This window comes from Orycteropus afer, unplaced genomic scaffold (genome assembly GCF_000298275.1).
Source record: "Orycteropus afer afer isolate SDZICR_OR568_19922 unplaced genomic scaffold, OryAfe1.0 scaffold00035, whole genome shotgun sequence".
In the NCBI taxonomy this organism is placed as follows: Eukaryota; Metazoa; Chordata; class Mammalia; order Tubulidentata; family Orycteropodidae; genus Orycteropus; species Orycteropus afer.
The window spans coordinates 14,566,328-14,581,564 of record NW_006921622.1 but is presented as its reverse complement, the minus strand read 5'-3'; the positions used below and the strand labels follow the sequence as shown (position 1 = coordinate 14,581,564).

Below are 15,237 nucleotides of genomic sequence, written 5' to 3'. Positions count from 1 at the left end.
TTTTTTTTTTTAGTCTGGCATGTTTCTGTCTTTGACAAGGTGCTGTCTTACCACTCTTCTATCACTCATTTTAGTGGAAGTTTTCTTCTCTAACAAGTTTCCGTCTACCATAGTTTCCGAGTTTCCCAGGTGTATAAATTGTGCTAGGTATTATGCGGGTCTGAAAAAAAGTAAAAGTCCTAGGAATCTGCCTTCCAGAAATTTATAATCTAGATAGGAAAGGAGATAAAGTAATTTAAGTAACAATATAGATGATTTATAATGAAGTAACTAATTAAGGGTAAAAAATAAAGAGAAAAGCTTAGCATAGTACTAATCCAGAGAAGGAAAAAAATCGCCATAAACTAAGGGCAGATAAATTATTCCTGAATATTTTATTATGTATGAGGCCCTTCCTAGGCACTGTCAGATCCGACTCGATGGCAATGAGTTTGGTTTGTTTTAGTATACATCGAAGACTGTTAACCCAAAAATCCAAACACACTGCCATCAAGTTGATTCCAACTCATAGGGACCCTATAGGACAGAGTAGAACTGCTCCACAGTTTCCAAGGCTATAAATTTTTATGGAAGCAGACTGCCTCATCTTTCTCCTATAGAGCAGCTGAGGGCTTCAAATTGCACCACCTTTTGATTAGCAGCTGAATGCTTTAATCACTGTACTATCAGAGCTTCTTAAATAGCATTATTACTCTCTAAATTAGAAGTTAATAATTCAAGATAATAATTGTGGTGACAGAAATAATAAATGACATAGTTAACAAATGCAGGATATTAAATAGTAAATAATTTACATTATTAATTTAAAAGAGATGGTGAATGAAGAAGAATCCTGGAAGTTGTTTATTGTGGAAAATTACTCCCTTCTGTTGATTATAACACTAGTTAAAAGGCTTGCTGGAAAGATAGGATTTCTGTAGCTATTTAATTTACCATGAAAATCTTTTTCAAAGAAATGTTAGTAGATAATATGTCTTTTTGATATTGTATGAATAAGAAACAAATAGTGTTTTCCTAAAAACCAAAGAATGCCTACTCCTCTGGGAGATTTTGGTCTTAATTGCCTGAGACACAGTTTTGCAAATGCTTCACCTCAAATTATAAATTTTATTATATATAAAATTCACTGATAACACTGTGCCTCTTAGCTTATCCTACTTCTATATTCAGAGTAGAAATAGATTGTATCAACCAATAGATTGTAACAGAATAAAATCATCAATAGATTATAACAGAATAACATTAGACCAGGCCAGGACACTTGTTCTATGTCTTGCTTTGACATCTTTCCTTGATATGGTTCACCAAACAATATCTTTGTATCATTGACAAAGCCAAAACTTCTGTATTGAGCATATAGTTTCCATCTTTAACAATGTCTTGCTTACATTGGGAGAACTGTAGTACACAGGGTAGTCTTGTATTTCTTAATACCTCACCTCATTGCTGTGGAGTCGGATCCGACCCATAGCTACCCCTTCTTGGGTTTCTGAGGCGATTTCACTACGGAAGTAGATTGCCCAACCTTCCTTCCAAGGAGTGGCTGGTGGGTTTGAACTGCCAGCCTTCTGGTTAGCAGTCAAATGCCTTGGGTACTACGCCACCAGAGCTCCCATTTATTAAGATAGCTGTAGCAATTTCTGAAGCCATTTCAAGGGAAACTCTAAGAATGAGATTATAGGAAGCCCAGATGTTTATTAGCTATACTTGAAGGGGAAAAATGCCAGCCTTTCAAAGTAAACAAAGCTAGAATTACGTTTAGCTCTTATTTATCCTTGATATTTAGGATAAAGAATACAACCAAGATATCAATTGTGAAACTCACACTTGATTTCAAATCTTGTTTCAGTTACTATGAACTCAAAACCTATTACTTCACCAAATCTCTCACTGGAACTGTCAACAGGTAGCCACATGATTTTTTTTTTTTTTTTTTTTTCCCAAAAAAACACTTTGGCTCCTTTTCCTTTCCCTTGCCCTCCCTCTGGTGGAGATGTAAATGAGTGAAATGCCCAAGGTGGGTAGCTGAAGAGAACTTCAAGGGCTTGGATCCTCCACCATTTGCACCGTTAGCCTTTGGAATGGAGTATGACAGGTTTTTTTGCAGCCACTTGTCAGATGCCTAGAGGGCGTCCTCTTTGGTCTACTCAGGATGCAGCTAAATGAGAGCTCCAACATGTAGTAAAATATTATTATTGCTCATACCTTCAGAAAGATATTAGGCTTATATGTTAACTAGTTTAAATTAACCAGGGTGGTTGCTGGCAGCTATTCATGGAATGTTATAAAGAGTAGGGTTCCTCTTGGAGAAACAGGACAAACTCCTGCTTGATTATAATATTTTAATTGGAATAATATTTTTACATTTTAAAAACTCCTTTATATTTATGATCTCCTTGGGTGCTCTCAATAGCACCCTTCAAATCTTCTATAAAGATTTGAGCTCCTTATAGAATATTTAACCTCTGTAAAGCAGAAATCATAATCATACATACCCCAGGAAGTAGGAATAAGTTAATTATGTATTAGCTTTCCAGAGCTGCTATAACAAATTACCACAGACCATGTGGCTTGAAACAACAGACATTTATTGTTTCACAGTTCTGAAGGCTGGAAGTCCAAAATTAGAGTGTAGGTTCTCTCTGAAGGCTCTCGGGGAAGAACTTTTCTTATCTCTCCCAGCTTCTAATAGTTCCAGGTGTTCTATGGCTTGTGGCAACAGAACTCCAATCTCTGCCTCAGTCTTCACATGCTGCCTTCCCTCTGTGTCTGTATCTCTTATCTTTTTATAAGAACACTAATCATGCTGCATTGGAAGACTGCAGGAGGACTGATGCTATTGAATTGTGTTGGTGAAGAATACTGAAGATACCATGGACTGGTAGATGAATGAACACATCTGTCTTGGAGGATGTATAGCCAGAATGTTCTTTAGAAGTGAGAATGGCCAGGCTTCGTCTGTCATACTTTGGTCATTTTGTCACAAAGGACTAGTCCCTGGAGAAGGATATCATGTGGGGCAAAGTAGAGGGTCAGTGAAAAGGGGAAGACTCTCAAAGAGATGGATTGACACAGTAGCTGCAACATTGGGCTCATGCATAGCAAAGATTGTAAGGATGGTGCTGGACCAGGTAGTGTTTCACTCTGTCGTACACAGTGTTGCTAAGAGTTGAAAATGACTTGCCAGCACCTAATGAGGACAACAATTGCCTTAGGGCTCACACTACTGCAGTATTACCTTCTATTAACTTACTAGTCTTCAAACAACTTATTTCCAAATAAGGAGACATTCACAGGTACTGAGGGTTAGTAAGTACTTTAACATATCTTTTTCTTTGGGAAGGTAGCTGGGGGGGGGGCACAGCTCAACCCATAACACACAAAACACAATGATTAATGGTAAGCATGTGATAAATGTTAGTTACTGTTGTTGTTACTAAAAACTGTGTTAGAGGTGGTATGTTGGTATGGATAAAAGCATGGATTCTGGAGCCAGACCACCTGCGGTTTGAATCCTGGTTCCACCACATACCTATCTCATTAAGTATAAAGTTCATAGCTGAATGCCTAGCACACAGGAAGTGCTAAATAGGTAATAACAGTAATAATAATAAATAAAAATAAACCACGGCCATCAAGTCCATTGACTCATAGACCTCCAGACAGATAGTAGTTATTATTTGATAGCTCTTGTACTACATAAAGGAGCTCTGGTGGCATAGTGCCTAAGGCATTTGACTGCTAACCAGAAGGGTGGCAGTTCAAACCCACCAGCCACTCCTGGGAAGGAAGGTTGGGCAATCTACTTCCATAGTGATATCACCTCAGAAACCCAAGGAGGGGTCGCTATGAGTCAGGTCCGACTCGATGGCACATAACAACAACACATAAGTAATAATTTCCCAAAATCTCATGGTCAATGATGGAGCTGGACTGTAGTTTTGATCCTTATATCCTATTGCTTCTTATAGAAATGTTGCCTCCTTAGGTTACTTGCCACCCCCCCCCCCCCACCGATTTCTAAATGTGTCTCTTAGTGCTGCTCCAGCAGAAATACAAGTAGGTAGTTTTAATGAACATAAATTTATTTTCTCATAGTTTAGGAGGCTGGGAGTGCAAATTTAGAACACTGGCTATAGGGGAAGGCTTTTCTCTCTGTCAGCTCTGGCAGAAGGTCCTTGTCTGTTCAATTTCTGTGCCTGAGTGCCTTGGTGATCTTCATGTGACCTGACATCTATCTTCCCCAATCCATACTTGCGTGCTTCTGTATCTAATCTGCTCTTTTTTTTTTATTTTTTAACCTAAAAAATGATTTTATATTTCAAGTTTAAGACGCAACCTACATGATAAGCATTCATTAACATAACAAAGAACACCCCAATTCCCTAAGGGGATTATGTTGTGTTGTTGTTGTTATGTGCCCTTGAGTATAGCCACACATAAAAAAACCAAAACCAAACTCACTGCCATTGAGTGGGTTCCATCCCCTTCTTGGACCCCTCCTTGGGTTTCTGAGGCAGTATCTTCTACAGAAGTAGATTGCTCATCCTTCCGAAGAGTGGCTGGTGGATTTGAACTGCCAGCCTTCTGGTTAGCAATCAAATGGCTTAGGCACTAGGCCACTAGAGCTCCTAGCCATGCATATAGGGATTAGGATTTACAACACATATTTGGGGGTACACAATTCAATCCTTAACAGTGCTTTATTTTCTTTTTTAACCTCGTTTTCATTCACGTCTCTTTCCACAGGCAGTATTTACTCTTCTTTACCAAACTGAAAACTTTTCAAAACATCATTTATAAAAAATTTTTATTAAAAGAATATAACTCACCAGCCGCTCCTCTGAAGGAAGGTTGGGCAATCTACTTCTGTAGTGATACTGCCTCGGAAACCCAAGGAGGGGTCACTATGAGTCGGGTCCGACTTGATGGCACATAACAACAAACAACAACAGACGTCCTCAGATGTTAGGTACTCAATTTATGTCATACATATTTGCATTTGTGAGCTTTGTGCCTAAAATTGTTTTCCTTTTCTGGACACATTCTGTAATGAACTAACTGAGGTACACTACTTGAATCCTGCATTTTATTCATTTCTTATTAATTTACTCAACGGTATCTAGAACTGGATACTGCTATAGTTTGTTGTTGTTGTTGTTGTTATGTGCCGTCGAGTCGGCTCCGACTCATAGCGACCCCTCCTTGGGTTTCCGAGGCAGTATCACTACGGAAGTAGGATTGCCCAACCTTCCTTCCGAGGAGTGGCTGCTATAGTTTAGTGGTTAGTAAATTATCAATTGGCAGGCACGCCCTCTATTTTATTCTTTGTGTATTAACATATTCTGTATGTTATTCTTTGTTATTGACTGTTATTGACTAACTAGTTGGTCAGGGGCTGTCACGAACATGAAAATTTCATGACCCTATGAAAATGATCTAGTGAAAGTCTTTATTCAAATCGAGACTGAGGATTTAAATTATATATTTTAGGTACGTGTTCTGCATTTTCCCCTCTATGAAAGATCTTGAAAACTAAGGCACAAGTACTCAGGCTACAGGGAGTTCCCTTCTTACCCCGCCCCCGTCCCCCAAATCAAGGAACAAGACCCCAGGTGGCGGGTGTGGAGGGAACCCGGGAGGTGTGTGTGTGGGGGGCTCTAAGTTTTCATAGGATCGTGTGGTAAGAAAGAATGAAATGGTAAGCAGACCCCACAGCTTCTTGGTTTTGTTCTTTTTTTGTCCCTCAGGATGGTGTGGCAGCTGAGCAGACACAATAGCTCTAAGTCCCCTGCAGGAGTGAAGATAAAAATGACCCTCAACAGCATCAGCAGGGGGACTGAAAAAGGGAGGAGGGATTGTATGGGGGGAAGGGTATAAGAGTGACAAGGTGACAAGCGCCGCCGCCTTGGCGAGCTACTCCACTTCAGTCTGGTGAGGATGAGAGAGACACCTCCAGGGAAAAGAGGCGGGATGGGAAGGAGAGACCAAGGGGCGGTGGCTTTTCCTAATGGAGGAGGGGCAAGGGGTGGAGAGCAGCCTAAGTCAGCAGCCCCTGATTGGCTCTTTTTCTTTCGTAGCGTCTCCAGATTGGGCAATTTGCAGCGGGAGATGTTGTGAGGCGCGGCCGGGCGGAGCAAGCTGCCCCCGGGTCTGACAAGGCCAGGGAGTTAGGTGGGGAGACGCTGGTAGTGCTTTGGGCCTGGGGCCACCATGACAAGTAGTGTAGAGAAGTGCAACCACCTCTTCTCAATTCCACTACCCGCGCCAAATTCGTTCAGCTGCTGATGAAATTTAAAAAGAGAAATGATTTGAATGAACAGCGCTTCTTACACACACACACACACACATTGCTACCCCCAATACGGGAAGATATTTTGCTGTAGGGTGCGAAGGGACACTCCCTTTAAGTCCCACATCGCGTTGCAGCTTCTCTCCTCTCCCGCTGCCAATAAGAGGCAAAAAATCACCAAGACTTTGCCTCAGTCTAGGACTTTTGAGTCCTTGATTCTGCATATTTAACTATAATTTTCTTCCCCGTCTCCAACCCTTAGGAGCCCTGGTGGCACAGTGGTTAAGTGCTGGCTGCTAATCAAAAGGTCGCGATTTGAACCTACCAGCCACTCTCTGAGAAAACGATGTGCTAGTCTGCTTCGGTAAAGATTACAGCTTTGGAAACCCTATGGGGGCATATTTACACTGCCCCATAGGGTCGCTGTAAATAGGAATCTACTCGAAAGCAACGGGTTTACGCTCCGCCCCTGACAACCGTGCACTAAGTCACTCTTCCCTCGTCTAGCAGAAACCCCGGTTCCTAGCCGCTCCGGCTCTGCGCTGGGGAGATCGGAGAAGGCGGGGAAGGTTTTGTGTGTGCCTGGGTTTGGGGGGTGGGTGGGTGGGTGAGTGGGGTGGGGGCTTGTAGGTTCAGAGACACACAGAGTTGGCGAGCACACACGGGCTAATCCCCTTCTCCAGGGTCGGTTCCCGGGGACCGTATTATTCAAGACAGAAAATATTCAGCCTCAGAGCCTCCCCTGGGGAGGGGAGGGGAAGGAGGTGGAGTGGGAGGAGGTGGATCCAGGGAGGAAGAAGCGAGAAATCCGCCCCCGGGAAACAGCTCAGCGCGGCAACAGAGCAAGGCACTTCTGTCACTTGGCAATTGCGGGCTCCCGAACGGGGCCCCGGCCCGGCCCGGCGAGGCGAGGGGACAGTCCGGCGGCCGCCGGCGCCCCGCCCCACGCCCTCCCGCGGCGGCCGAGAGCCCGGGGCCGACTGGGGCAGGTCGCAGCGGTGCTTGGGAGCGGCCAGTCGGAGGCGGCGGCCTCGGAGTGCCGCGGTGGGCAGCGCCGGATCGTCCTCACGTTTGGTCCGGCTCGCGCCAGGCATGCGGGGCGCGGCGGGCTGCGCTGTCTCGTGACCCGCAAGCCCCCTCCGGATTCACTCACTTCGTTTTTCTCTGGTGCGTGTCTGTTTTATTTTCCGCATTTGCCGAGAGGGCGCAGCGCTCCCAGGGCCAGTGGAGAGCCGGATTCGCAGCGGGCTCCCTCCCTTCCCGCCACCTCTGGCCACCTCGCCCGGCGCTGGCTCGGCTAGCTCGGGTCGGGACGGAGCTCAGGGCGGGCGCCAGGCGGGGGCGGTGGGGCCGCGCCCGCGTGTGCAGAGCGAGGGAGGGACCGAGGGAGGAGGGAAGGGCACAAAGGCCGGCGGCGGGCGTCGGAGTTCGGCTGGCCGGCCGTGGAGGAGGGGCGCCTCCCGTCTGCTCATGAATATTAACCGAGCCTGCGGCCTAGCGCGTCCCGGCCGGGCCCGGCCCGCGACCGGGTTCTAGCTCGCCCGCGCGCCTTTGAAGCTTGGGCAGAGCAGGGCGGGAAGGGTAAGCCCTTACCTTTCCCCCCCCCCCCTTTATCCCCGAGCCTCCCCATACCTTTTTAAAAGTACATATTTGGGCCCCTCTTCCCGGGAGATAGAGATCACCGACCCGCCTCTGGAAGGGGCGGAGGAAATAGTGGTAGGTGGGTGGTGGTTTTCTTTTTCCCTTTTTTTTTTTCTTTCCCTAGGTGGCTACGGGGAAAGGGAAAGGTACTGCCGGGACGTAGTTTAGGGAGCAGCAACTAAATAAAAGTTGCTTGACTTGTGGCCTCATTTATGTAGCTGAAGAATAATGCCCCGAGAGGGAGCTGCGCCCGGTTCCCACCCGCGACCGCGCACGTCTCCCGCCCGGCTCTGCACCGCTCCGCACCCAGCTCCGCCGGAGGCCAAGGAAAACAGCCTCCTCCTGCAGGAGACCCGGAACCGGCGGCGGAGCTTGCGGACTCAATCCGGACTTAGCCCGGGACGCTCCGGCCGGCCTGCCTGTAAACGCCGGCCGAGCGAAGCTGACTGGCCCCGGCCTTGCTTTTTGTTCGTTGTTTTTGGGCGCAGAGGGGGTCGAATAGGATGTTTGAAAAGTATTATCCCATTTTAGCTTCATGGGGAGAAAACTTCCCTTAAGTGTACGTATCCGAGCGATGCAGAAGAATATATACTCCCTCTCTTCTGCCTAGAAAATGTACTAATTAAAATGTTTTTAAGAAAAACACCTAAGCATGTTTGACGCAACCAGCGTGCAGTTCTGACGCTTCCTCATTTTTCCCTTGATTTACAGTTTTTTACTTTTTTGGTATGGAGTGATTATTTAAGCTTTCGTTTGTGTTGATCATCAGCATGGACCAAATAATCCGTTCAAGTGTTGTAACGCGAACTTGATATAGACATGTGGACAAGACTCAGCGTACAGAGAAAGTTCATGCCCTTTAACTTTTTCCTGTTCTAGGAACGATCTGCTTGAGGGCTGACGCTGGAGCCTTCATGACACACTGAGATTCTTCCTGGACTCGAGGAGGACTAGGAGGAAGGTGGCCGCTTTCTGCATCGACGCGTCTTCCTCGCCGTCCTTTTTTCTTTGTTTAATTCTCAAGAAATGGACGGAGCCGGCGGAGTCAGTTGAATCTGAGGAAATCATCAAGGCATTTTGAAGGGGCTTCATAAAAACTTTCGTTTCCTGGCACTATTATTTGGCTCCCCAGTCCTGCACCACCTTGGATCCTGGTGTAGATTCCTTTCCTTTCTGCTGTGTGGTTGCATTTTTTCCCCCAATGTGGACCCTAGAGGATTTGCTTCATCTTTGTCATTTGAGATGAAATGATGGCCACACGTCGGACTGGTCTACCTGAGGGAGATGGTGACAAGCTTAAGGCCTGCGGTTCCCCCGCCTGTGAGGTAAGAGCACCCCCTGCGCGGCTTGTTGGTGGGTTCTCTTTTGAAGTCTTTCCTACAGATGATGGGTCAGCTGCTACCAGACCTCAGAACCTAAGCAGAGGCTTTGGGGTTTTAGCTGCTCAGTGAGTGCTACGAGTCTGAGAATAGGGATCCTCAGTATCCGTTTGTCTTCATTCTCCGTCCTTCAGTGTTGTTCCAGTGGACGCTGGTTAGTGGGTAGATTTGTGGATTTTGTGTGTATGTATCTATGATTTGCTTTCCAAGGTGGAGAGAGGGGAGGTTGTATGTTTGTTGCACCTGAAACTTACTATCTTTGACTAGGACTGGTGTCCTGACTGTTGGTGTGGCTGTCTGTTTTGGGTAGAAAAACAAGTGCTTTCCTGTGGATGGTTTTGGCACAGCCTTGGAAAAGTACCTTATAGTAATTACAACCCCCTGCCAAATCTCCTGCCTTTACTATTCTTTTATTTATGTGGGTCCTTTCACTGCTCAGAAGTTCTGTGAACTGCTCTTGAGTGTCAGGTGGCTTGCATTGCTGTTCACACTGATATGTTTTGAAGAGTCCAGCTCTGGTAGCATAGTGGCTAAGGCACTTGACTGCTAACCAGAAGGCTGGCGGTTCAAACCCACCAGCCACTCCTCGGAAGGAAGGTTGGGCAATCCTACTTCCGTAGTGATACTGCCTCGGAAACCCAAGGAGGGGTCGCTATGAGTCGGGGCCGACTCGATGGCAAACAACAACAACAATAATCATTCAGCTCGGCCCTAGATTCTTTATTAATAGCATTATAAGAATCTTTCCCTCTGTATACCCTGAGGCCTTCACATTGGTTGTCCTGAAAGTTTTTTGAGCAGGCAGGGGGAAATCATGGAAAATCCATTGATTTGATATCCGTATACCCTGTTACGTCTTGTATTTTTTTTCCTCCTTGTATTTGGAATTTTCTTCTATAATTAATATTGTGTTCATTTTGTTATTCGTGGTTTCTGTAATTTGCTTGCTAAACCTACTGAATATTATTGCCCTTAAACTTTACTTTTGAGATGCCTGTATTTTTACTGGAAGGTTGAAGGTTACTTTAGACAACACTAACATCACCAAATGAGGTTTCACTGTCTCACTGTTTCTTTTGTGTTTCCTAAGTGTTAAATTTTAACTTCATGGTCACTGAAACAAGGTCAAGTTCTATGTGTGTGAGCTTTCACATTATAATAAATATGAATCAGAAGTTAAATTTTTGTTCCTAAAGTATGCAGGAGAATTGAACTTCCTGTATTTTAATTCATATTGGATTAGAAAGTTTATCCAGAATACAGTGAGGTACAGTGTACCATTATTACAGTTTATTAAAACTATAGGTTTGCATTTAGAATCATTGTTTTACTTCTTGACATCTGTAGACATCTGCTTGCTGGTAAAAGCATGACCAAGTATAACACCACAATCCTCTGATCATGGTAAAGTGTAATAATTCCTTTTGGTGATTGCTTATTGTGTATTGTAGTTACATAATAATATATACTATAGTCCTCAAGGGAGCTCTGGTAGCATAGTGGCTAAGACACTTGCCTGCTAACCAGACGGCTGGCGGTTCAAACCCAGCAGCCACTCCTCGGGAGGAAGGTTGGGCAATCCTACTTCTGTAGTGATACTGCCTCGGAAACCCAAGGAGGGGTCGCTATGAGTTGGGGCTGACTCGACGGCACATAACAACAACATAGTCCTCAAGCCTCATTTGTCATGGTTGTCCTCTGAATACCTTAATTAGCATTATATTTGCATTCCATTTGCAAAAACTAATTTGGAAAAAAAAGTTTTTTTTTTTTTTTTTTTTGGTCATTTAACGGATGCCCCAAAGCCAAGAATTTATAATAGACACATCTTGTCCTTGGCTAGAAAGCAGTGTTTGCAGTTGCACACTTGGAATTAACAATGACAGTTATGTATTTTTTTAAGGGCTGTGAAATTTCTTTTCATTTGGATCTTGCTATTGGCCTGATCAGATTGTTTCTAGTTTGGGACAAAAGAAAACAGAATTGTACATATTTTGCTCATTTAAAGAATATATACAGTTCTTGGGAGCTCTGGTGGCGTGGGGCCTAAGGCATTTGACTGCTAACCAGAAGGCTGGCGGCTCAAACCCAGCAGCCACTCCTCAGAAGGAAGGTTGGACAATCTGCTTCCATAGTGATATTGCCTCGGAAACCCAAGGAGGGCTCGCTATGAATTGGATCCGACTTGAAGCCAGTGCATTGCATTGTATACAGTTCTTATTTTGGTATTAAACCATAATATTATTTAGGGTTTTTAGAATCAGCAAATATCTTCTTTTGATTTTATGTGAGGTGGTAATAAAGGGGCTATATATTGGCAGAAAACATTTTAAAACCCCAGAGTGTAAGCAGGGGGAACTTGTGTGATTATTATTACCTCTATTTAGTTGCGATATGAATTTATCTCTCATTGGTGCTTCTGGTGTACATTAAGTCTTAAGTCTATTTATTGGTAATAAAAAGGGAGTTACCATTAGAATACTTCAAGATATTTAGATCTTTAAGCTCTGCATTTAATTTTTGTACTAATTTTATTAGATATACTTATGTTCTAGAGTGCTGTTATTTATTTATTTGTTTTTAAACCACTGGCTATGTTCCTAAATGTGTTTGAATAACAGTTTTTTTTTAAACTGACCTAGAGATGAGCATGTATATCTTAATAGTAATGCTCTTAGCCTAAAAACTTCAGTGAATTAATAATCCACTTTGTAGTGAATTAATAGGAGTCTCTGTTTTATGACTTATCTAATTAGCTAACTCTACTTTCTATGAATAGGAGCTCTGGTGGCATAGTGCTTAAGGCACTTGACTGCTAACCAGAAGGCTGGCAGTTCAAACCCACTAGCCACTCCTTGGAAGGAAGGTTGGGCAATCTACTTCTGTAGTGACACTGCCTCAGAAACCCAAGGAGGGCTCGCTATGAGTCTGCCGACTCGACTGCACATAACAACAACAACTTTCTATGAATAAAGTCTATTGCTTTGTTCAAAAGCAGTGAGAAATTTCTTGTTTATCTTATGTATTATAATCTAATTGTCTTGAATAAACTTAGTCATCTTCCCAACTATGAATTGAAAGTTTACAAAATAAACAAAACAAATACACAACCAGGAATTGTGACAAATCAGGAGAATACATCTTGGCAATATACAGGAAGGATAGAACAGATTACATTCACATAAAATTGGCTACTTCACACATCTAAAAATGTACTTTTCACTCACTCTGAGCCAGATAAGTGTTCTTTTGTGTGTGTGTATGTAAAGCTGATCTGTGGTGTATTGTTAAGTAGTTTGGCTCATAAAATATCTTTATATGTACCTTTCCTTTGAATCCTCTGATATATCACCACCTTCACTGTCATATGTTGTTTAAACTTCAAAGTTTAACTTAATTTTCCAGACAAACTCAACTTTTTATTCCACATTGATTTATTTTCCCATTTCTAACATTAATTTTTTATATGTAGTCCATAGTATTGTTCAGAAATAACAATTTCAGCAGTTTTGCTTTCTATTATTAAAATATACTTATTTACTAAGCTGATTAACTTATTTCATATTTATGCTTTGATTCTTCAACTAATAAGATTATCATATGACTTAATCATATTATAAACATGTTGCTGTTGAGTCCATTCTGACTCATAGCGACCCTATGTGACAGAATAGAGTTTTCAGATAGAGTTTCCAAGGTGTGCCTAAGGCATTTGACTGCTAACCAGAAGGTTGGCAGTTCAAACCCATCGGCCACTCTGTGGAAGGAAGACTGGGCAATCTACTTCCATAAAGATTTACCACCTTGGAAACCCAAAGGGGGTCACTGTGAGTCCGAATCCACTTGATGGCCATGAGTTTTTTTTTTTGGTATCTTTACAGAAACACACAGCCGTGTCTTTCTCCCATGGAGCGGCTGGTGGGTTTAAACAACCGATGTTTGGTTAGCAGTAGAGTGCTTAATCACTGTACTACCAGGTCTCTTTCAATATATTATAACCAAAAAAATATAGCTAATCAGAAATATGTGTTGGTTGGTTTTGGAATAGTGTAAATAATAAAATGAGGCACAAACTCCTGTGAAGCCATACTTTTACTCTTTCTTCTTTGTGAGATACTATACACTTTGCTTTTGTCCCACACTCTCTTATTCCTTTTGCTCTTCTTGTCTCTTTGTTGCTGGTTTTAACCAGAGCCTTGAAGCCAAGCTCTTTCCATTCCTATGCTCTCTTCTTTTCTCACTGCCTGGATTTTATCTTACACATCCCTGTTTAATTTATATGCTGGTGACTCCGAATCTACAACTCTATCCTGAATTTTGTCATTAAATGCTAGACTTATATTGCCAGTTGTTTAGTTACCAAACAGTTTTCTTAGATACCCCACAGGCATCTCAAACTCAACACATTTTACCCTTGTCTTTCTTCTTTTAGTGAATAGCACCACCATGTACTTCTTTACCCAAGTCAAAAACTAGGTTGTCATCCTTGGCTCTTCTGTCTCCTCATTTCTCATATCCCAAATTCTATTGAGTCTGCTTTCCAAGTCTCTTCCCCTCTACAGCCACTACCTGAGTTCAGGCATCTGCATCTTATTGATGAATAACTGAAACACTACCTTTGGAATGAAGTTCAAAGTCCTTAGACGTCGCAAAGGACGTTCATAATCTGGCCCATCTCAGATGTCACCTGTTACCTCTTTCTGTACTTGCTATACTGAGCTACTTTCAGTTCCCCAGGGATACCTTGACATCTCTTTTAGTTCATGTTCCTATAAATGCTGTTTTCTTCCACCTTTCCTACCCTACCCCCTCCACTGCTGATCTTTATTCATTGTTGTGGTCTTTTCTTCAAAACTGCTTGTTCAGGGAAGCCTTCCTTGACCCTCCAAGACTGGATTAGTTGTCCCTAGAGTGACATCCCAAAGGACCTAAACTGCCTTGGGAATAGCATTTACAAATTTACTTGTAAATAAAATAAAATTTACTTGTAACATATAGCCCTACTAGAATATAAACCCCTTAAGAGTGGGGACTATGTTTGTTTCTGCAGTATCTAGGACATAGTTGTGCTCAATAAATACTTGTTGAATTAATGAATGAATATGCTGGAAAAGTTTTTTATTAAATGTTCACATAGATTCTAGTATACCATATATTTTTGATTATCCTCCTACCTCGTCCCCTCCTCTTTGGTCTTGCACTTGTTTTCTTTCTCTACATTCAGTTCGTGATTTTAAATATCATGTATATACTGATAATTCATATATATATATACACAGATATGTTTTTATATCTGTGTATGTGTATAAATGTGTGTAATATATTTGTTTATTTATTTTTCCACTCCTGACTTATCCTTTAAGGAGCTCTGGTGGTGTAGTGGTTAAGACGTTTGACTGCTAAGCAAAAGGTCTGTTCGAACCCACCTGCTGTTCCACAGAAAAAAGATAAAGCAATCTGCTCCGGTAAAGGTTTACAGCCTTGGAAACCCAGTGGGGGTCACTATGAGTCAGAATTGACTCGATGGCAGAATTTTTTTTTTTCCTTGACTTATCCTTTATACCTTTAATTCAGATTCCTTCATCCAACTGACCTGACCACTCAGAATCTCCCCTTTGGATATTAAAGAGGAATATCCAAACCAAATTTCTGATTCTCCACATCCATTCCCTGAATTCACCTTCCCAAGTTTACTTCTTCATCTTCAGCAATAGCAACCCCATGCTTCCAGGCCAGATATCTTGGAGAGACCTTTGACCTCTCTTTTTTTCTTATACATTCCATGCAAATCTGATTGACTCTATACTAATAAACACACACACACACACACACACAGTGTTTTCTAACTACTTATTACTTCTGTCACTAATCTCTCAGCCCAAGCTATCATCTTCTCTTACATGGATCATTTTTTTTTTTTTTTTT

General features: G+C 42.7%; 1 protein-coding gene across 1 annotated transcript in view; it reads left to right on the top strand.

Moving 5' to 3' along the window:
• Positions 1–9,180: 9,180 nt before the first annotated feature.
• Positions 9,181–15,237, top strand: part of ARHGAP21 (Rho GTPase activating protein 21) — a 251,330-nt gene continuing 245,273 nt past the window's right edge. Inside the window, exon 1 of the mRNA XM_042780337.1 lies at positions 9,181–9,258. Coding sequence (XP_042636271.1) covers positions 9,181–9,258 — 78 coding nt within the window. The remainder of the gene's footprint in view (positions 9,259–15,237) is intronic.